Here is a 22,920-nt window from a genome sequence, read left to right on the forward strand (position 1 = left end):
ACAGGGGACGGAAGGCACGCTGGCGCACTTATGCAGGCCCCTTCTGAAAAAGAACGCAATTTTTAAATGAAACACGCTGCTTCGCGCTTCTCAGAGTGGGAATGCAAACATTCTTCTGCCACTGGACGGTCGCAGACAAAGATTCGGATGACCTCGCCACCGCCGGACTTCGAAACGCCGGGACGGAACGCCCCCTCACGAAAGCGCCGGGGAGGAACAAAGAAAGCGCAGCTCCCGCCCCTCCCCTTTGCTTCCCCCGCCCACTAGCGATCCTCCCTTCCCCGCCCGCTCGGCCTGTCTCCTAGCAACCGTCCGCGTGCCGCCGCTCTATCCGGGCAGGCCGAGAACGAGGGAGATCGCCATGGCCGAGCTTCCCAAAGCTAGGGCGCGATCCCCACCTCTGCCTCCCCCGGCCCCCGCCATTTTCTATGGCTCCGTGGATCCGAGAAACCCCGTGGTTCATCGATTCGAGTGCGACCTGAGCGATTGCCTGGGCTTCTTCAAGCGGAAGCGGGAAGCGGGGGCCGCAAGTGCCAAGGATCAGGAGCTGCACAGGCGAGGGTAAAGCGGAGAGGGACCTCCTGCTAGTTTCCCCCATACTGTATACTGTATACATATAATGGGCGTTAAATTATATAATGCATAATGTCCAAAGTGGCTAAAGCTCCATCCCCTCCCTCTCCTTTCCTAGGGGCGACTCCCTCCTTTGCTGTCCTTCTCTATGCAGCAATTTCTGATTACTGAGTGGATTCAACACAACTCGCCTGCGGTTGTAATGCAAACTTGTTAACAGCAACTGTCAAAAACTAAGCAGTTAGTGATCGTTAATATTCGGATGGGAAAAGTGGGTACCAAATAATCCCCCCCCCATTCTAAGCGTCCCCGGGAAAGCGAAACGCCCCCACACTTTTCGCAAAAGTTTGCGGCAAGCCCGTTTATTGTCAAGAAAACAACATATCTCAGATAAACATCAGGAGTTCAGCGTGACTCAAGGGAGACTTTACCTTTAACACTATGGAAAACAACAATTTTGAAAGTGTGATGTTGTAATTGCCATTTCCCCTCCTCTCCAGCATCCCTGCCTGGAATATATATATAGTACTGCTCAAAAAAATAATGAGAACACTCAAATAACACATCCTAGATCTGAATGAATGAAATATTCTCATTGAATACTTTGTTCTGTGCAAAGTTGAATGTGCACAACAGCATGTGAAATTGCGAAAGCGGTGCTTTCTAAGTGGACAGTTTGATTTCACAGAAGTTTGATTTACTTGGAGTTATATAGTGTTGTTTGAGTGTTCCCTTTATTTTTTTTGAGTAGTGTGTGTGTGTGTGTGACATGTTTTTGCTAATTTGAAAATTAAGGGAGACTAGGATAGATCTATTTCGGCTTTATTTGGCCTCATCAGCTAGCCATACCCTCACTGTCACTTGAACTTGCAACCTTTGCCTTGTAAGATATAGAATTAACCTCTAGGCCAGTGTTTCCCAACCTTTTTTGAGCCGCGGCACATTATTCACATTTTCAAAATCCTGGGGAACATTGAGCGGGGGGGGGGCGGGGCGCAAAAAAGTTTGGACAAAAAAATCTCTCTTCCTCCCTTTCGCTCTATTTCTCTCTCCCTCCCTCTTTCTCTCCCTTCCTCTTTCTCTCTCCATCCCTTTCTTTCTCCCTTCCTTCCTCTCTCTTTTGCTCTTTCTCTCTCCCTCCTTCCCCCCTCTTGCTGTCTCTTTCTTTCTTTCTCTTTCTCTCTCTCTCTCTCATTCTGTCTCTCTTGCTGTCTCTTTCTCTCTCTCATTCTTTCTCCCTTCCTTCCTCTCTGCTCTCTTTCTCTCCCTCCTTTCCCCCTCTTGCTGTCTCTCTTTCTTTCTCTTTCTCTCTCTCATTCTGTCTCTCTTGCTATCTCTTTCTTCCTTCCTTCCTTCTTTCCTTCCTTCCTGTCTTTTGCTTTCTCTCTCCCTCCTTCCCCCCTCTTGCTGTCTCTTTCTTTCTTTCTCTCTCTCTCTCATTCTGTCTCTCTTGCTATCTCTTTCTTTCTTCCTTCCTTCCTCTCTCTTTTGCTCTCTTTCTCTCTCCCTCCTTCCCCCCTCTTGCTGTCTCTTTCTTTCTTTCTCCTCTCTCTCTCATTCTGTCTCTCTTGTTATCTTTTTCTCTCTCTTCCTTTCTTTCTCTCTCTTGTTCTCTCTCTTCCTTTCTTCTCTGCGTTGGCCGGCAAAGCTTTTTCCGGGTAGACTGGCTGGGGGATAGGGCGCGCGCACACACGCACCCCCGATGTTCCAAAGAACCTTCTCCGACCTCCGCTGTGAGAAGGTTTTCTCCGAGCGCTCGCCGCCGTTGCAGCCACCACTGCGGGAGGAGCTGGAGAAAGGGGCAGATCGGGCGGGCGTGTGGGTGGGCGTCAGCGGCGAGAAGCCAGGGACGCGAGGGGAGCGGAGGCACTGGGGGGTGGGGGCAGCCGCAGAGCCGGCCTCCGCACTTTCATCGCTCCCCACCCCAAACTCCAACGCCCAGCTCCTTACGCGGAACGGAAGAATTAAGCTCTCCTTTTTCCTGCCTTTCTTCTTTGGGGCCCAGCAGGTTTGCACCGGCAGCGCCCCGCCCAGCTGGAGCTTCCCTAGAAGCTTTGCGGCACACCTGCCGTTGTCTCGCGGCACACTAGTGTGCCGCGGCACACCGGTTGGGAAACGCTGCTCTAGGCTACAGTATCCAATGTCTTCAGCTCTGTACCAGGGAAGGGTTATATGTTTTTTTGTCTCGAATCACCCTGGTATATTGAATATAAATTAACTGCCTTGGAAATGGCTCTGGATTGGGCTGAGAGGCAAAAAAGGAGCTGTGGTTTACAACAGCTGTGGCTTATAATAGAACAGTATTATAATAGAACAGTGATGAGAAACCTTTTTTCCCTTGGGTGCCGAAAGAGTATGCGTGCGCACTATCGCGCATACACATGTGCCCGCACCCAAAATTCAATGCCTGGGGAGGGTGAAAACAGCTTCCCCTGTCCCCTGGAGCCCCTCTGGAAGCTGGAAACGACTCATTTCCCCACTTCCGGGGGCCGCAGTAGGCTTCTGTTTCACCCTCCACAGGCTCCAAAGGCTTCCCTGGAGCCGGGAAAGAGTAAAAATGCCTTTCCTCATCCCCCCAGAGGCTCTCTGGAAGCCAAAAACGCCCTCCCAGAACTTCTGTGCAAACCAAAAATCAGCTGGCTGGCACACACATGCACATTGGAGCTGAGCTAGGGCAATGGCTCGCGTGCCAGCAGATATGGCTCCGAATGCTACCTGTGGCACCTGTGCCATAGGTTCGCCATTGCTGGTATATAACATCTGAAATCCAATTAATTAAATTGAAAATCTAAAAAACCCCAAAACTATAAAACGACAGTCATTCAGGCAACTTACTCTCAATACATTTAGACAGTAAGAAGAGTGTATCAAATGATGTTTCTCTCATCAGTGAAATATTTTATTCTAGTCTGTCTTGAAACTGTACCAAAGGCAGAGGAGTTTTGCAAGTGAAGGATGAAAGAAAGAAAAAATGATTTTTTTATTAAAATTAATTTGATTATTGCATTATTAAAGCCATACTAGGTATTTCTTACAAGGCTTGGCTGCATTTGCACATGAAGACTTATCATTTGTCACAGATCCAATTTCAATTACTGTATATTATTTATTGGTTGAATTGGAACAGGGAGGCTTTTATTTTTTAGAAGCTGGATTCTTCCTAGAAGTTGTAAACCACAGATTGGGAAGTTTTCCTGATATAAACATGTACCACCTAGAGTTGAATTAGGTGAATTAATAAACTACAATAATACTACTTCAACTGCAGTTGATGTGATTACTTTTGTGAGGCCAATGATCATTGGAATGAGATCACAGAATGTCATTTCTCCTGGTTATAGTTTACAGAGGGATTCCCCCCCCCCAATCTTCAATGAACTTCTTTATATGTCATTTTACTAGCTGTTTGTTCATATGAGCAGCATTTGCATGAGTAATCTGGTTGGAATAACATTTGTTGTATCAATTGTCAGAGCATACAAAACTATCAGAATAAAATTGATATCTAGCTGCTTCTTTTTGTATTTATTATTTTTACTTTAGGAGTTACCTGAAGTAATTAGGTTATAGAAAAAATGTATAAACTTTTAGAAATTGAAAGAGCAAGTGATAGAAATCTGATTTAAAATAGCTGCAAACTGATGAGAATAATTGATCAGCAGATATAGATGTTGTTAGGCTGCTTTGCAGCTTCCAGAAACCATTCTGTACTCCATTGCTCAGTGAATATTATTATTTATTTCTCAACACAAGTTCCACAACAAACCCCCCCCCCCCCAGTTTCAGGTATTCCAAAGTCAGCTACAGCCAGTGAAGGGCTACCAAAATGTTTACTACCACACTGTGGGCGTGGCTTATGCATTTTCTTTCAATATCTTTCAGTTCAAACTGGATGCTCTGGGGTGGAGCTCCAATTTCGCTACCCCACTGCATTCCCCCCAGTCTGGGCAGTAGCCCACCCCGGCTACAGCCATGCTTCCTTGGTCCCACTACTAGGCTATAACATTTGAGGGAAGAGATCTGGAGCATGCTCACCCTACATAACTTAGGGGAAGAGCGGACATTCTCAGGAAGGAGTAGTCCAGTAGTGGGTTCTAATACATGCTGCTACTGGTTTGCGCTTGTCACGACACTTCTGCGCATGCACAGAAGCTTTTGTGCATGCACAGAATTTTCCTGGCTGAGTGGGTGGAGCCTCCCACCACTGCTGCTACCAGTTCATAGAACCAGACTGAACTGGGAGCAACCCGCTGCTGGAGTAGTCCCTCTAATAATCTGACCCTGTATCATGTAGGGCTTTTAATTGTAATAACCAGTATCTTGAATTGCACCTGAAAAGCAATTGGAAGTTAGTTGAACTCCTCGGTGGTATAAGATGGCAAACTGCAGAATGTCCAAAACTGCACATGCAGTTGTAAACCCATGATTGTGTTCATAATGGTCTCAGGGAGAGAAAGTTATAATAATATAATTTTGGAAGTGTTTTAGATGTTGCATGTTTTAATGTGATGCATGTCAGCATAAAACTATCTCTTGATTTTAGAGTTCCAGAGGTGTATTTATTTCTCTTGGATCTTTTTTAATGATTCTCTTGTTTCTCCAGCTTTTGATATTGTAATCTAATGTTTACTTAGATTGCAAGGAGGTTTTATGGATATAGTATTTCTATATTTTATGATGTATAAAACTTCTACACACAGCCAATGTTCCCTCTAATTTTTTTTCGGGGTGGGCGGAAAAGTATAATGTCTGAGCGGCAGTCCCCTTGGGACTGGGCGGCATAGAAGTACAAACAAACAAACAAACAAACAAATAAATAAATAAAATAAAATAAAATAAATCCCTTCTTTTTATTAAAAGAAATTAATAATAAAACAAAACAAAACTCTATTACTATTAAAACTAAAACAACCAGCAAATCCAAAAACATAACTATTAATAAAAACAGGTGAGGGCTGGGTTTTTTTTCTCTGTTATTACTTAAGTGCTTTTACCATATGCTTTAAATCAAGAGTCACTTCTCTCTCTGTTTCTCTCTCTTTCCTGTCATTCTCTGCCTCAATCATTTTATCATTTCTCTTTTTTTCTCCCCTTTATTCTATCATTTCTCTCTCTCTCTTCCTTCCACTCCTCTCTCTCTCTTGCTTTCTTCCTCTCTCTCACTCTCTCTCTCTCCCTTCCTTTCTTTCTTTCCTTCTCTCTTCCTTCCACTTTTTTCTCTTTCTCTCTCCCTTTTCCTTCCTTCCCCTCTTCCCCTTCCTCTCCCTCTCTTTCTCCCTCTCTCCCTTTATATTTATCTCTTCCTTCCTTCCTCTCTTCCTCCCTTTCTCTCTCCCTCTTGTTCACTTTTCTCTCCCTTCCTTCCCTCCCTCCTTCTTTCCTCTCCACTTCTCTTTCCCTCCCTCTCTTTCCCTCCTTTCTCTCCACGTCTCCGCGGGCAGCCGGCTTTGCTGACCGGCACAAGGCTCAAGCCAGCTGCCTGGGAAAGCCCTGTGCCGGCGAGGAAAGCCGGGTTTCCAGGAAAGCAGCGCACTTTTCAAATGCGCTGCTTTCCTGCAACTCTTTCCTGGGCAGGGGGGGGAGGAGGCCACTCCCCCCCCGGAAAGCGGTGCAGGAAAGCAGCGTGTTTAAAAGGCGCGCTGCTTTCCCGGAAACCCGGCTTTCCTGGCCGGCACAGGGCTTTCCTGCCGCTCCCCCCCGAAAACACAACGGAGGTCCAGGATGACAGGCAGGGCGAAGCGGCATGGAGCAACGGGAGGCTCAAGCAGGCAGCCTCCGCGCTTTTCTTTCGGCGGAAGAGGAGGAGAGGGGGCGGATCGGGCTGGCGGGGGCAGCGCCTTCTACTGCTGGCGCCTCCCCTCCCCCGCTCCCCCGTGGGCTGGCAGGGGGATGGGGAGTGCGCGCCCGTGGAAAAGGGTGCGCAGGAAGGTATTTTGGGGAACGCAGCTTACGGGGAACGCTGCACACAGCATTTCAATCAAATGATAATTTAATAGGTTAAAACATTTCAATATCTTATAAATGTTACTATTATTTATAACTTTTTTGGTCTTCAAGTCAGAGTTAACTCCTAGTAGCTGCTTGGAATAGTCCCTGCAGTTTTCTTGACAACATTTTTCGTAGTGGTTTGTTACTTTCTAAAGCTGAGAGAAAGCAATAGACCCAAAGTCACCTCACTAGCACTTTATCTCAACCAGGAGTAGAACTCACAGTCTGTTGGTTTCTAGCTTGATGCTTAGCTACTACATGAAACTGGTGTTAATATATATGGCTTAAATATTTGTTACTTTATAAACATTTATAAACACTTTTCATTGTTGGTATACTTAGGAAATGCAGTAAAATATCACTACTGTCTTATTTCCATTCTAAAAATATTATCTGCCAAGATTATTACCACACCTCTCAATAAGTGATTTCTCTGGTGATTTTTATTTAGAACCACTTCTTTGTTCTATATCTGGAACAACTACAGGCCTCGACTCCCAGATTGGTATTACAATGAAACACTTGTGAAAGTTGGTGATCAGTTTATGGAAATGAAAGTAAGTAATGAGTGTGATGAATCACTTTTATTAGATTTCTGTTACATGTGTAGACATGGGTGTTCATCAGTTTGGGCAAAATAATGTTTTGTGGTACTGTATATAATATTTTAATTCAGTTGGGTTCAATTCTGTTTAATTTTACCTAGTAGGAATTGGGAGGTGCCTGCTTTCAGTATTTTATAATCCTAAAAATGATTTAATTACCTCATCTTAGTCTTTCATGATGTGCATTTCGGAAAACTACTATTATACGATTTTGTATTTCCAATTTTGAGCTCTGTGTTTTCCATTCTGTATATAGGTACTCCTCGACGTATTAACATTCGTTCAGTATCTGTTTGAAGTTCGAGTGGCACTGAATAGTGGTCATGACTGGTCCTTAGAGTTCTAACTATTCTGGCACCCACACAGTTATACGATTGTAACTGGCAACTGATTTGCACTTATGATCATTTTGACCATTTGCAATATTTCCTACTGCCTTCCCCAGAAAATCACTGTCTACCTGCACACCCACTTCCAGTCCCTTTGCACTTACTTTTCACTGACCACTCATGCCCCCCACACCTTCATGCACTCTCTCCAACCTGCACTGTGCTTCTTAGTCAGCTCCTTATAATTTTGTGCGCCCTCCCTGCCATTACTGCATGTCTCCTGCACCACCTTGTGTTGTGGTTAGCTCTGCCCCAGCTCCTGCCCCAAGGAATGTGCAGGTGGATGTGGGGGAAACATCCACATGCCGTAGGCCTGTTTTGCTTCCGATGGAATCTGCCGACGAAGCCTCCTCTGACCAATGAGTGACAGGGAAGAGGGGAGTTTGGCAGATAGCCCAGGAGGAGATCAATCATCTGTATCATCCCTGGGTTCTGAACAAGAATTAATGACACATCCACGCATGTGTAGAGTGATGCACAGGAGACAACAACTGAAAGATTATTACAAGAGAAAATGAGGCCACCCATGGTTGGGTGGGGCTGCTGAAATTAGTGCTACAGATAAAAGTGCAGCCTGGTGTTTTAGCCTCATGGCAGTTTATCTGATTCATTGTTTTGTCAAGATAGTGGTGTTTGTGCTGTTCAAGATTGTGTGTGGATTCTCTGGACTTTAGAATTAGACTCAATTTTCCAGTTATTGGGTGAGCAATTGGATTGCATTTCACCTGTGCCTTGTGTGTACCAGAAAATCTCTTTGACATTTAAAAAGGGAGCTGTTTCTGTTTTTCTGTTTATAACAACTTTTGGGTTTTCCTTTTATCGTGTGGTGTGTGTCTTCCTGGACTAATTACCCTGTAATTACAGGCGGTTGAAACACGCTGGCAGAACACCTTGTACCTTCATGTACCTCTTCTGATCCCTTGTATCATCACATCATTGCTCCCTCTACTATCCAACAGCAGCCACTTACCTGCATGCAGGCCTGGAAGTTGCAAGTCTTTTGTTGGCTTCTCCACTGATGTGGATGGAGAATCTGGTTCAAAGTTGCTTTGTGTAATGACTATGGGATTTGAATAACAATAACACGTCTTCAGTAATGGTTCTCATTTAGCAATGAAGTTGTGTTTTATCACTGCATCGCTTAGGGATGGAAATTCTGGTGTCAATTATCATCATAAATTGACTATTTGAATATATTTAATATTACTTAAAGTTACCTATATTAACCTGTTATTTTATTCACATTTGGTTTTGATATTCAATACAGATTTGTACAAAATCATTTTGAGTTACTTATGATCCTTATTGAGGGTATTATGCCTCTTAGTGTATCTATCATTTGTCCTACCTTAGCCATAATCTAGTTTAAATTGTTTTGCTAAATAAGTGTAAATGTTTGGGTTTACACAGCACCCAAGTACTTGTAGCTTGCAGGCAGAAGTGGAAAGATTGTCCCAGCCACGTGCTGTAATGCAGCCATGTGTGCAGCCTCCACTTCCACAGCGCCCCCCGAGGAGGAGGGCTGTTTGGACAACTGTTGGTTCAGGAAGATTACGTGCGGTTGAACAAAAACATAACAATTTTGGTCTCTCTGTATCCAATTCCTATAATGTTCTTGAGGATTTAAATAGTAGGGATGTTGTAGATATTAGCAAGGCCCCTCAGGCGGAGAATGAGGGAATGTTCAAAGGAGAAGTTGTTGTAAATGAGGAGCATAGTGTCACCATACCAAGTCCAGTTAGTAGAAATAAAGAGAGGACACATGTTCTTGTGGGTGACTCGATTGTTAGAGGTGTTGATTTGGGACAGAGGAAGGATGTAGTGAAGGTGATGAGGTGTCTTCCAGGAGCCACTGCCCACAGGGATAGGAGGCGGATTACAAACATTATCAAGGCTGTGAGTAAAGATAATAACGTTGATGTGGTGGTGCATCTTGGCACAAACGATTTGTCCCAGAGAAATGTTAATGTAGTAAAAAGAGATTTTCAATGTCTAAGTGTGGAGCTGGGTAAAATAACTGATTCAGTGACTTTCTCAGAGGTGTTACCGGTTTGTGGCCAGGAGGGTAAAACAAGTTGTATCAGAGAGTTTAATGTGTGGTTAAGGCAGTGGTGTAAAGCTGAAGGTTTTGGTTATGTAAGTCATGATGTCAATAGGTGGTCTAATAGGGAGTTGTTTAAGAGGGATGGTTTGCATCCATCATACAGAGGTGCCCAGGTGCTCGGTGAGGAATTCAGAACTTTTTTGGACAGGCATTTAAACTAGGTAAAGGGGACAGAGATGTACCAGATGTGGAGGATTTCTGTCCCCGACCAATGAGGATAAATCAGTTTCTGGAAGCTTATGAAAAGGGAGCTGTAAATAAAATAGATGTAGTTGCTGATGATAAGGGGCAAACTAATAATGAAAATAATGTTCTTCGGGTAATGTACACAAATGCTCGAAGCTTGAGCAACAAGCTCTGTGAGTTAATGGCCATAATATCTAGAGATAATTTGGATCTGGTTGCCATAACTGAGACATGGTTTAGGAATTCTAATGAATGGGAAATATCCATACCAGGATATACACTGTATAGGAAGGATAGAATAGAGAGAAGGGGAGGTGGAGTAGCCATTTATGTTAAAGAAAGTCTAAAAACAATACTAATTCAAAATACATGTAAAGATCTGGAGACCCTCTGGATTTGCATGCAAAATAAAGACGGTTCCGTTATTAGAATTGGGGTGATCTATAGGCCTCCAGGGCAATCTGAGGAACATGACAACAAGATGGTGGATGAGATTACCCTAATGGCAGTAAAGGGAGATATTGTGGTTATGGGTGATTTCAACATGCCTGATGTTGACTGGAATATCCCCAGTGCCCTTACATGCAAAAGTAAGAATATAGTAGAGGCCTTTACAGGAGCAGCTATGGCACAGCTAGTTAAGACACCAACTAGAGGGGAGAATATTCTAGATTTAGTTTTTACCAATGGGAATCGGGTTTCAGAGGTCAAGGTGGGAGAAAATTTAGGTTGCAGTGACCATCTATGTTTGTGGTTTGATGTAAAAACTGATGGTGAGCAATCCTATACTGCAACCAAAGTATTGGATTTCAGAAAAACAAATTTTAATGCAATGGGGGAATATTTAAATAATGAATTAAAGGGGAGGGATAAAATGGCAGGAGCAAGCACCCAGTGGACTGTATTAAAAAAGGCCATCTTAAAAGCCACAAGACTTTATGTAAAGCAAGTAACTAAAGGTAAAAGGAAGAAGAAACCGCTATGGTTTAGCAATGATGTAAGGGCTATAGTCAATGAAAAAAAGGCTGCCTATAGGAGGTATAAAGAGTCTGGAAGTATAGCTGATAGAGAGGTGTATAAAATGAGACAGAAGGAGGCGAAACAGATAATATATGCTGCTAAAGCCTCAAAAGAGGAAGAAATAGCAAAATCTGTAAAGAAGGGGGATAAAACCTTCTTCAGATATATTAGTGATAGGAAGAAGAAAAACTGCAGCATCACAAAGCTTAGTACCGGGAATAATACATACATTGATGGGAATAAGGAGATCGCTGACCATTTCAATAGCTACTTCTGTTCAGTTTTCTCAAAAGACACCTTACAAAATAATAATAATACTATAGAGGGATATAGCATTGCTTCCAGCTGTACGGATTCAGCTCCAGTGATCTTAGAAGCTGATGTCTTAGAAGAACTTGAAAGATTAAAGATAAATAAGGCAATGGGTCTAGATGGCATCCACCCCAGAGTTCTTAAAGAACTCAGATCTATCATTGCTACCCCCCTGACTGATTTGTTTAACAAATCCCTGTTAACAGGAGATGTTCCTGAGGATTGGAGAATGGCCAGTGTTGTGCCTATCCACAAGAAGGGCAGTAGAGAAGAAGCTGGTAACTACAGGCCAGTTAGCTTGACATCAGTTGTAGTTAAAATGATGGAGACTCTACTCAAAAAGAGGATAAATCAGCATCTAAAAAACAATAACTTATTGGACCCAAATCAGCATGGCTTTACTGAAGGCAAATCGTGTCAGACTAATCTCATTGAGTTCTTTGACTATGTCACAAAGGTGTTGGATCAAGGTGGTGCCGTGGATATTGCCTATCTGGACTTCAGCAAAGCCTTTGATACGGTTCCACATAAAGAGCTGATAGATAAATTAGTGAAGATTGGACTTAATCCCTGGATAGTTCAGTGGATTTCAAGCTGGCTGAAGCATAGACATCAGAGAGTTATTGTTAATGGCGAGTATTCTGAGCAGAGTCAGGTTACAAGCGGTGTGCCACAAGGGTCTGTTCTGGGTCCTATTCTTTTTAATATGTTTGTGAGTGACATAGGGGAAGGTTTGGTAGGGAAGGTTTGCCTATTTGCCGATGACTCTAAAGTGTGCAATAGGGTTGATATTCCTGGAGGGGTCTGTAATATGGTAAATGATTTAGCGTTACTAGATAAATGGTCAAAGCAATGGAAACTGCAGTTTAATGTTTCCAAATGTAAAATAATGCACTTGGGGAAAAGGAATCCTAAATCTGAGTATTGCATTGGCAGTTCTGTGTTAGCAAAAACTTCAGAAGAGAAGGATTTAGGGGTAGTGATTTCTGACAGTCTCAAAATGGGTGAACAGTGTGGTCGGGCGGTAGGAAAGGCAAGTAGGATGCTTGGCTGCATAGCTAGGGGTATAACAAGCAGGAAGAGGGAGATTGTGATCCCCTTATATAGAGCGCTGGTGAGACCACATTTGGAGTACTGTGTTCAGTTCTGGAGACCTCACCTACAAAAAGATATTGACAAAATTGAACGGGTCCAAAGACGGGCTACAAGAATGGTGGAAGGTCTTAAGTATAAAACGTATCAGGAAAGACTGAATGAACTCAATCTGTATAGTCTGGAAGACAGAAGGAAAAGGGGGGACATGATCGAAACATTTAAATATGTTAAAGGGTTAAATAGGGTTCAGGAGGGAAGTGTTTTTAACAGGAAAGTGAACACAAGAACAAGGGGACACAATCTGAAGTTAGTTGGGGGAAAGATCAAAGGCAACATGAGAAAATATTATTTTACTGAAAGAGTAGTAGATCCTTGGAACAAACTTCCAGCAGACGTGGTTGGGAAATCCACAGTAACTGAATTTAAACATGCCTGGGATAAACATATATCCATCCTAAGATAAAATACAGGAAATAGTAAAAGGGCAGACTAGATGGACCAAGAGGTCTTTTTCTGCCGTCAGTCTTCTATGTTTCTATGTTTCTAAGTCATAAACTGTAAACCATTTAAACATAGTACATGCAATATGTACTGATCTAAAGCCAATGATCTACATGATGGCTATTACTATGTATTAACTCAATTAGTACTGCATCAGTTGCTGTGAAATATGTGCAGTACTTTTATCTTTTGTACTGTATCAGCTGGATCGATCAGTCTGGTTTTAAAACTTACAAAATTTGCTTACTTGAAAATGAATTCCAGTGGATTCAGTTGTTATATGAGCTTATTGAACTTTAAATGTTTAAGTTTAAATATTCAATAAGTGTTTGAAACAACTGAACTAAGTATAATTAATTTTCAAGCAAGTGTTATAACTATTGCATTTTTATCCTACTTGTTTGTGTACAATTATCTGTTAACAATTTTATGGAAAATATATGTAAAACACTTTTTTTTTTGTTTTCAGGAATATAAGCTAGCATTTTTGTATTGCTATGAGCAGTATCTTCAACAAATTAGTGGTATAAATATAAATAAACATGGATTAGATGCACATCAATTAAAGTCTAATTTTTTCCCAAATGGATTTAGAGATCAAAGTGCTACATGTACAGTGAGTATTTACAACAGCTGTTAATGTTATTTAATGTTTCTATAATTTGGCATTAGTCAGGCTTCATGAAATAGGCCATGGATATGCCCATATTATATTGTAAATGTATTAATTTGATGAGAAGAAAATATATGACACTCCCCCCCCAGATTATTATACTTTAATCTAGGAATATGTTTAGAAAAATAGAGTAGGGCAGGGCAGAATAGGATAGGATAGGATAGGATAGGTTAGAATAGAATTCTGTATTGGCCAAGCTTGATTGGACATACAAGGAATGTTTCTTTGGTGCATATTCTCTCAGTGTACATAAAATAAAAGATACATTTGTCAAGAATCATAAGGTACAACACTTAATGATTGTCATAGGGTACAAATAAGCAATCAAGAAACATTCAATATTAATATGAATCATAAGGATACAAGCAAGAAATTACAGTCATAGAGTCATAAGTGGGAGGTGTTGGATGATAGGAATGATGATGATGATGATAATAATAATAATAATAATAATAATAATAATAATAATAATAGTAATGCAGTCTTAGTAAATAGTTTGACAATGGTGAGGGAATTATTTGTTTAGCAGTGTGATGGCATTCGGGGAAAAACTGTTCTTGTGTCTAGTTGTCTTGGTGTGCAGTACTCTATAGCGTCGTTTTGAGGGTAGGAGTTGAAACAATTTATGTCCAGGATGTGAGGGGTCAGCAAATATTTTCGTAGCCCTCTTTTTGACTTGTGCAGTATTCAGGTCCTCAATGGAAGGCAGGTTGGCAGTACAGTGGTACCTCTAGTTAAGAACACCTCTACTTAAGAATTTTTCCAGATAAGAACCGGGTGTTCAAGATTTTTTGGCCTGTTCTTAAGAACCATTTTCTACTTAGGAACCCAAGCCCGGAAAAATTTCTCAGGAAATTTGAGAGTGGCATGAAGGCCCGGCCAGTTTCCTGCCATTTCCCCTTTAATCGCATCCATCTCAGACTTTTCTGGGCTGCCAGAGGATCCTTTCAGTGGTGCTTAAGGAGGCTTTGGCAGTCCAGAGCGAACAAAGCATTTTCCTTTCTTTGGGCGTTTGGAGAGGGAATAAACAACTTCGCTGTGGTGACTCCCTCGCGCTGCCTCCATTACACCTGGTGTGAAGTTGCCTCCCGGAGTGTCTGGGTACAGAAAGACAAAGGGGGTGCTTCGCCCCGGCCAAATCAACTCAGCTTCAGCCAAACCAAGGAGTTACCATAGTGAAGGAAAGGCGCCGGCTACAAAGTGAGCAAGTGAGGAGAGGAAGGAAGAGGAAGCAGGTAATAGCAGCAGCCGCCACCGCCTTTCAGTCAGAGGAGCGGGAGGTTCCCCCCTCTCGCTTGCCTGGGTTTCTCTCTCTGGCACACTGTATGGGAGGCAGCCTCGCGCCGGGTATAGGGGAGGCGCGTGCTCCTCCTCGCCACTTCAGAGTCCCTCTTTCTTTAAAAAAACTTCTGAAAGTTTTGGATTTTTTTTATTCCCCTCCCCTCATCTTCTTCCTTTAGCAGCGACTGTCCTCCTCCTCTTCTTCCTCCTCCTCCCACCCAAATTCTGAGTTTTTATTTCTTTCCTAATGCATTATTTGCTTTTACATTGATTCCTATGGGAAAAATTGCTTCTACTTACAAACTTTTCTACTTAACAACCTGCTCACGGAACTAATTAAATTCTTAAGTAGAGGTACCGTTGTAATTGTTTTTTCTGCAGTTCGATTATCCTCTGAAGTCTGTGACTGTCTTATTGAGTTACAGAACCATAAGGTGCAGATGACAGACTCAATTATTCCTCTGTATCAGCAGCTCGTTAGGCAGTTTGAGTTTTCTGAGTTGGCGCAGAAAGAACATTCTTCGTTGTGCTTTTCTGATAACGTTTTTGATGTTAGGTGACCATTTTACGTCTTGAGATATGAACCTAGAAATGTGAAGGTCTCTTCTGTTGATACTGTGTTGTCTAGCATTGTAAGAGGTGGTAAAATGGGAGGGTTTCTCCTAAAATCTACCACTATTTCTGTGGTTTTGAGTGTGTTCAGTTCCAGATTGTTCCGGTCGTACCAAGAGGCTAGTTGTTCAACCTTCCATCTATATGCGGTTTCTTCATTGTCTCAAATGAGACCAATCGTTGTATCCTCTGCGAACGTCATGGAGGCTGATTGGAAAAATGGTTGAATGGTGAAGCAGAACCACCAAGCACATGTGATTCTGGGTAGCTGACCACATGGAGTGAGGAGAGAGGGTTATTTATACCCTCTCTGGGTTTTGAACTTGAGCTTCCTGTTCCTGTGGCAAGAGCATGTATTCTATTGGTTGCTGCTAGACTCCCATGAAGATACACAGGGGTCATTACTAATTTAATTGTTTATCTGAATCAAGCTTGGTTGAAGCTTGGGATGATTCAATGAAGGGACTTGTTGTGCACTTCCCATTGTGGCTGAATGCCTTTTCTCTGAAGGATAATTCCATCATCCTGGAGCTGAAGATATTTTGCTTTGTAGATAGGCCGGCCCAAATATCTGCTGGGGGCAGGGAGTATCTGCCTCTCTTAATATTTCCATTTCTCTTAGGGGAAATATAATATTCTCCCTTTTTCAATATTTCATTCTTTTAGAAGTGGCGACTTCCCTTAGTACTATTGGCAGGGGTAGTAAAATAATTGGCAAAAGCTATAGAAATCAGATTAACGTGAATTTTCCGAAAGATGCCCTAAAGCTTTCAAGTTGCCTGTTGACACATTTTGATGATATATTTCTGATTTCAGTACGGTAATTTCTTATTGTTCATCTTAGTTCCATGTTCTGCAAGCAAGGAATATTTGCCTTTATAAAATAGTATGTGATAAAGACGGCGATCTCCTGAATCAAGACTCTGTGAAGACATGTTTTAACATCTTAACCATACTGCAACTCATCATGCAGATAATTTTGCCCCACGAACACTTATGTTGGCTTGTCTACAATGGTATGTCACATTTTTTAAAACTCTGAACATAGTCCTAAATATTAAATATTGTCCTATGACTCATATTGGAGGAATCTTTTGAAATTTGTTTGCTGCTCATCTTGCTTTGAAGCAGCTCTTAAACAGTTAAATCATCTGATGAAGGATTTCACATTTCTCTTTACCTTTAATATTTTGCTGAATCATATTTTCAATGTTGATGAAAATGTAATGGGATACTGTGTTTTAAAAAAATATTAACATTAATATGTAAAATGTGTACAACTGAGAAGATAGTTGTTACTTTGGAATTGCTAATGTTTAGGAAAAGCATCATAAAACTATTTACAATTGAGATATTTTAAGAGGATGATACATTACGTAGTATCAAGAATTTTATTACATATAAGATTGTGTACATTGTTCATAAGATATTTGAATTGTAGAAAGGATACAGTTAGGATGTAAAATATTGCAACATTTAATAAATATTTTTGATTCATTTGTAAATAATATAAAGTTGGATAAAAGTAAAGATAGCTTCTGATTTTTTCACAAAATTCATCACAATCAAGAATTATAGCATTTCATCTGTTAATATATTTTTTCTTATAGGTACAATTCATATATATACCATATGCAGGCACTTGATGACTATAGGCCAATCAGCTAAGGTACATAAAATAAAATATAAGCATTTATCTCTCTGCCTGTTTTATTTATTTAATAAAAAATACTTTTAAAATTATTGTTATTGTAAGTTGGGGAATGTCAAAACTTTAATTGCATTACAGATATGTATTACTAAAATGCATTCCAATAATAATAATAATAACAACAACAATTACAACAACAATTAGGAAGAGAGATGTATTTCCTCCAGAAGAGAAACTTCACTTATAAAAGGTGGAGGGAATGCTTTTGCAGGGATCAGGTTTAGAAACAAATAAAAAAATTGGGAATTAATTTTCAGATTGAGAAACTTGTAATTTTAATGTATGATTGATTAAGCATCCTTATTGTCTGTTTATTTAAATATGCATTATTATTTGAACTTAGTGGAAAGCTCCAAAATGATCCTGTGCATCATTGGTATGGTTTTTAAGGGCTAAATCAGGAGTCCCTGATTCCCCAAGCCATGACCTGGTACTGGCCCATGGCCCATTTGGAACTGGGCTGTGTGAGTGGCAGGCGCATGTGCTTGCATGCACAGCTCCGTTTGCATGAATATTAGGTACTCACGCTTACATGTGAAGCTTCATTTGTGCCTCCGCTTGCACAAATGGAGCTGCGCATTCAAGCTTGTATCCCTATTACTCGCATGGAACCATTTCCTCCCCCCCACCAGTTAGCCAATGACTTGTGATACTGTTTTCTTCTGTTACAAGAATATGTATTTGTCCTTTGTGACTGTTGAGAGAGTTCTTATCTCATGTCAGAAGAAAGCATGATATTGATTGATTAATTGATTGATTGGATTTATATGCCCCCCTTCTCCGAGGACTCCAAGGATATTAATGGAAGAACTTGATTCTGAATATTTTTTATCTTGCCCCCTTTTGATTTGTGGTTGATTTCTGAACAAAAAGTCAAATTAGGACTTGCTTAGCTATGGATCTCCTTTTCTTTAAAATAAGTTATCTGTGTTGAGTTCTGATACAGGAGACTGGTGGAGTGACTTCAGTTCTTTGTTAGGTTACAGGAAGTAATTTCCAGCAACCCTATGCAAAAAGGCAGGGGGTTTAAATAGGGAGCCAATCTGGCAGGGAATCAATCAGAATTTTCCTACTTTACTTCCCTGTCGGACTCCAGTGAAAATTTCCCAACTTCTTCAGGACATAACAATTTGCTTTTCTTTTTTCTTTTTCTTTTGCTGGCTGTGTAGGGCTGGTAGCTCTCTATGGAAATTAAAAAGCAAATAATAACATTTAAACAATATTAAAAAGAATAAGAATGTGAGAATTAAGATGGGTTCAGAACTATAAGGATGTGATCATGGGATATTTATAAAATATACTGTATATATAGTCTTGTACATATTTTTATTATTTTGTGCTTTCACATGTTCAAAATAAACTTAGTATATAAAAGTATAATCCAGTTATTACATGGTTATAGGGAAGATTCTTATTGTATTAGGTTGAATTCCAGTGCCATCTAGTGGCTATTTTTCACAGTTACATTTTTTCTTTAACTTCAAAAGAGTTGGTTAAAAAGATACAGTGGTACCTCTACTTACAAATTTAATTCGTTCCATGACCAGGTTCTTAAGTAGAAAAGTTTGTAAGAAGCAGCAATTTTTTCCATAGGAATCAATGTAAAAGCAAGTAATGTGCGCAATTTTGGAAACCACAGGGAAGGTGGAGGCCCTTTTTCCTCCCAGGAGATTCCTAGAGAGGTCCCACGGAGGCTTCTCCCCACCTTTTCTGGCCTTGTTTCCTCCCAGGAGATTCCTAGAGAGGTCCCACAGAGGCTTCTGTCTGCCTTTTCTGCCCTGTTTCCTCCTAGGAGATTCCTAGAGAGGCCCCATGGAGGCTTCTCCCTGCCTTTTCCGGTTACAGTTTCGGAGGCTCAGGTTTGTAAGTAGAAAATGGTTCTTGAGAAGAGGCAAAAGAATCTTGAACACCTGATTCTTATCTAGAAAAGTTCATAAGTAGAAGCGTTCGTAAGTAGAGGTACCACTGTATTGTACTGTAGTCGCCTTCATTACTTTGCAGGATAATTTGAAACAAAAAATATTAATTTGAGAAACATTAACCAAATGAGGGGTGGGTTCCTCCTGATTAAGATCGGATCACCCAAATTGATAGTGACCCGCTGGTGATGTAACATGGATCTGGTTCAGTCAGTGCCGGTCCGTGGCTGCCAGCATGTTTTTCTTTAGATTTTTTTCTGATTTTTTTTACTGTTTGGAAGTTTTTTCCTCTGCTGCTGCTTGAAAAAGGGCCTGCCCGTCTGTCCCTGGATATATACTCACCATAATTCCTTTGCCTGAAGAAGAGCTGATCAGCTCCTTAGCTGTGTTTTGGGCTGATTATAGCTACTAAGCATGTGCGGAAACAGAATTGTATAAGAGGACATGTGTGTGTGTGTGCGAGAGGGGCGAGAGTGCACATGCAAAATGTCGTGATTCTAACCGGTGGCGAAGGTACCTGAACCCACCTCTGAATCAAACCAATACATTTTTGTTATGAAAGTAGAACTATTATCAGTTCTCTTCCAGTATCTAAATTTTATTATGATTTATTATGATAGATTTTTCTCTTTTTAGCATCTAAATATGTACACAGAGAGTAAATTAACTTTCTTGACTTTCTATTTTGAATGTAGCAAAATTCAATCTGTATTCACTATACTGTCATTATTTCATGAAAAGCATTCTCATTTAGTAATGATTAATATGTACATATGTATATATATGGGTGGCTATGGGTGTTTGGAGGCGCACATGTGCCTTAGGTTCAGTATTGATTTCTGGTAACTGCCTTGTTTAGTTCCTGTAGTTTTCTTGGCCAGGCAGGACAAGTTAAATTACCGCATTTTTGGAGTATAAGATGCACCAGAATATAAGACGCACCTTAGTTTTAGGGGAGAAAAATAGGGAAAGGAATCTGCTTACCAGGTATTCATCTGGCTAGAGTTCATCTGAGAGAGTAACAATGAAAGAGCTTGCAAGCCAGTAAGAGCTGGGAGCATCATTAGCACCTGGAAAGAAACAGTCTGAGCAAGTAGAGCAATGGAAAAACCCCTGCAAAGACTTAGGGCTTGGAAAACATTCTTCTTTGCAGAGAGTAACGATGAAAGAGCTTGCAAGTGGGTAAGAGCTGGGAACATCGTTAGCACCTGGTTAGGGCTGAAAATAAACTTGTTCAGAGCAAATTAGAGCAATGAAAAAACCCTGCAAAGACTTAGGGCTTGGAAAACATTCTTTGCAGAGAGAACCAATAAAGAGCCTGCAAGGTAAGAGCTGGGAAGATCGTTAGCAGCTAGTTAGGGCTGGAGTGGGGGGGAGAGAGAGGGGAGAAGCTACGTTCAGAGTATAAGACACACCCAAATTATCAGCCTCTTTTAGGGAGGAAAAAGGTGCACCTTATACACTGAAACATACGGTATATCATTCTCTGATATCTTAATGAATGAATTAGAAAAAGAGATGCACCAGTAAAAGGGTTGCTCTCTGTATTGATACAGATATTTTGTTATTAGTAATCATCAACTTATCTTTGTACTTTATTACTTATCAGCTCTAAGTGAAGAATTTGAATATGCATATTCCTGTGTTCTAAATACTCTTAAGGGCCTGATTATCATTAAAATAAAGCAAGCCTTCAGTGTCTACCTTCAATTTAAAACTGGATTTTGAGATATGACTTAGGGCTTTTATTTATTTATTTATTCATTAGATTTGTATGCTGCCCCTCTCCGTAGACTCGGGGCGGCTCACAACAGCAATAGAACAATTCATAACAAATCTAATAATTTAAAAACATTAAAAAAAACCCAATATGAATCAGACATATATACAAACATACCATACATAAATTGTACAGGCCCGGGAAAACATTATTTCCTAATGTTATGCTTGAACCTGGGAAGAAAGAATGGTCTTTGAAGTTGTGTTCTATTTGAGAAGAGAATGTACAGTAAAGATATTAATTTAAGTGACAAACAACATATCTGAAAAAGGTATGTGATTTATACACTGAAGCTTGGTAGCCAAAGATAGTCAAAATTTGATCTATAACTTGAAATGCATATATTAAAATATCAAAGAAAAAATAACCAGTTTGGCTTATTAATAAAGGGATACTTTTTTAATAGGTGCTGGAATATTTATTGTGGGCATCAGTATGTATGGAATCATCAATTCCACTTCTAGCTCTACACTATTTGACATGGAGAACCACTCTGTATACTGCTGTTTGTCAGTGTTACTATGATTGCCAATTTGGTATTCATGGAGAGGTAATAATCTCTATTTTAACTTTTAGTAAAAGATATAAAAGATACTGCTGTTTGAACTGCTCTCTAAAGCACAGGAGGGAATTGCTTTACTTTATATTCCTTTATAGGAATATTTGGGATTTATTAGTCTATATTTAGGATAGGAATCATTTACATTTAAATTTAGAATTTTAATACATTCTTTATAGAAAATTGATTAACTAGCTTTGTTGTTTTCCGTTTTTCTGCTCCCCAATGTTTTGAATTATAAGTGTTATCAGATTTAGGTTTCAGTGTATAGCCAACTTGCTACTTTTCAAAATTAGTAGGGCCATCATTTTTATTTGCCTCTTCTCATTTCTTGCTACCATGGGGCATTGATTGTTTTTGGTATTACTAATCAAACAAGTTTTTTCTATCCTGCCTGTAAGTTAAATTCTCATCTCCTTTTTTTCTATTTATTATTTGTTATATGCCTAATGTAGTCTCTCTAATGTGTTTCCAGTTTTGCTCTGTCTATTTGCTCATGGAGTCAAATTAGTTGGAACATTTGAGTAGAATGACATTTGCATCCCGGCTATTGGCAGTGTTTCCAAAATCCTTTCTCTTGCCCCTTTAGTACTTGCAGTGTGACTCTTTGATAAGGGTGTGGAGTGTTCCATATAACGTCAATTGGAGTGCTAGATTAAAATGGACAGACAGCATTCCCGTTTCCTTTCTCTATCTGTTGTGTGCTTATTATAAAGGCAAAATTTCAAACATGCGAAAGTTTCAGAGTGTGTGTAATAAATGAATTAATATATTATGTTGCAGGTCTTTGCACGGCGTGCTTTGATTAAAATTGATGAACTAAAGCAAATGGAGTTTATGAGTTCATCCCCTCTGAATTTAGAAACAAAGAAAAAATTCAAAGAAGCAACTGTGAAGGTACATATTTTTTCATAAAGATTACCACAATTAAAAATTAAAGTGATGTAATAATTATACATTTCTTCACTTTGAGCCAGATGGCAGTAATGATTTTTAAAAGGACCGTATTTGAACCAAGGAGGAGACCAAAAGGAATTCTGAGACCAAGAATAAAAGCTAATCTGAAAGAAGCACAGCATGTAAGTTTTGTCCTGGCTAGGAATAGGAACTCCTGAAGGTGACTTTCCTGTCTGTCTGTCTGTCTGTCTGTCTGTCTGTCTGTCTGTCTGTCTGTCTGTCTGTTGTGATTCAGTCTGAGGCTCCTCAGGGAACGGCTGGAACTCTGCCGGCTCCATGCTCAGAGGGGGAGGGGGAGGAACAGGAGGAGGAGGAGGACCAGGCAGATGGGGAAGAGGAATGTCAGGACGAGGAGGAGGGGGAACAGCCTGAGACCCCCGGGGGGGAGCTCTCCCCAGCGAGTAGCCTGGAGTCATTAGATGAGAACGCACAAGCCATCATAGATATGAGGCAGAGAAGGGCAGCACAAAGAAAGGGACAATTAGCCAGGTATTTCCATCCCTAATAGGCAACAGCTGGGTTTGGGTGTGGTTCTCCTCAGAAAGGTTGAAAAGGCAGGCCCGCCCTTCCTGTATTGTGGAGAGTTATCTTTTGGGAGTCCTGTGACCTTGCTTCAATCCTTGGCGTCTCTGATTCTGGCTTGTGGCCTCGA

The 22,920-nt window shown here is 40.7% G+C and overlaps 1 protein-coding gene across 5 annotated transcripts in view; it reads left to right on the forward strand.

Moving 5' to 3' along the window:
• Positions 1–320: 320 nt before the first annotated feature.
• CFAP54 (cilia and flagella associated protein 54) overlaps positions 321–22,920 on the forward strand; it is a 175,143-nt gene continuing 152,543 nt past the window's right edge. For all 5 annotated transcript variants that reach the window (XR_011559487.1, XR_011559488.1, XM_070755886.1 and 2 more), the window contains exons 1-8: positions 321–561; positions 7,013–7,118; positions 13,243–13,389; positions 16,187–16,358; positions 16,953–17,011; positions 21,159–21,302; positions 22,095–22,208; positions 22,289–22,390. Coding sequence is in view for 3 of the 5 variants with exons in the window: in XM_070755886.1 (XP_070611987.1) it covers positions 362–561; positions 7,013–7,118; positions 13,243–13,389; positions 16,187–16,358; positions 16,953–17,011; positions 21,159–21,302; positions 22,095–22,208; positions 22,289–22,390 (1,044 nt within the window). In the remaining 2 variants the exon portion in view is untranslated. The remainder of the gene's footprint in view (positions 562–7,012; positions 7,119–13,242; positions 13,390–16,186; positions 16,359–16,952; positions 17,012–21,158; positions 21,303–22,094; positions 22,209–22,288; positions 22,391–22,920) is intronic.

The sequence above is a fragment of the Erythrolamprus reginae genome, chromosome 6 (assembly GCF_031021105.1).
Source record: "Erythrolamprus reginae isolate rEryReg1 chromosome 6, rEryReg1.hap1, whole genome shotgun sequence".
Lineage (NCBI taxonomy): Eukaryota > Metazoa > Chordata > Lepidosauria > Squamata > Dipsadidae > Erythrolamprus > Erythrolamprus reginae.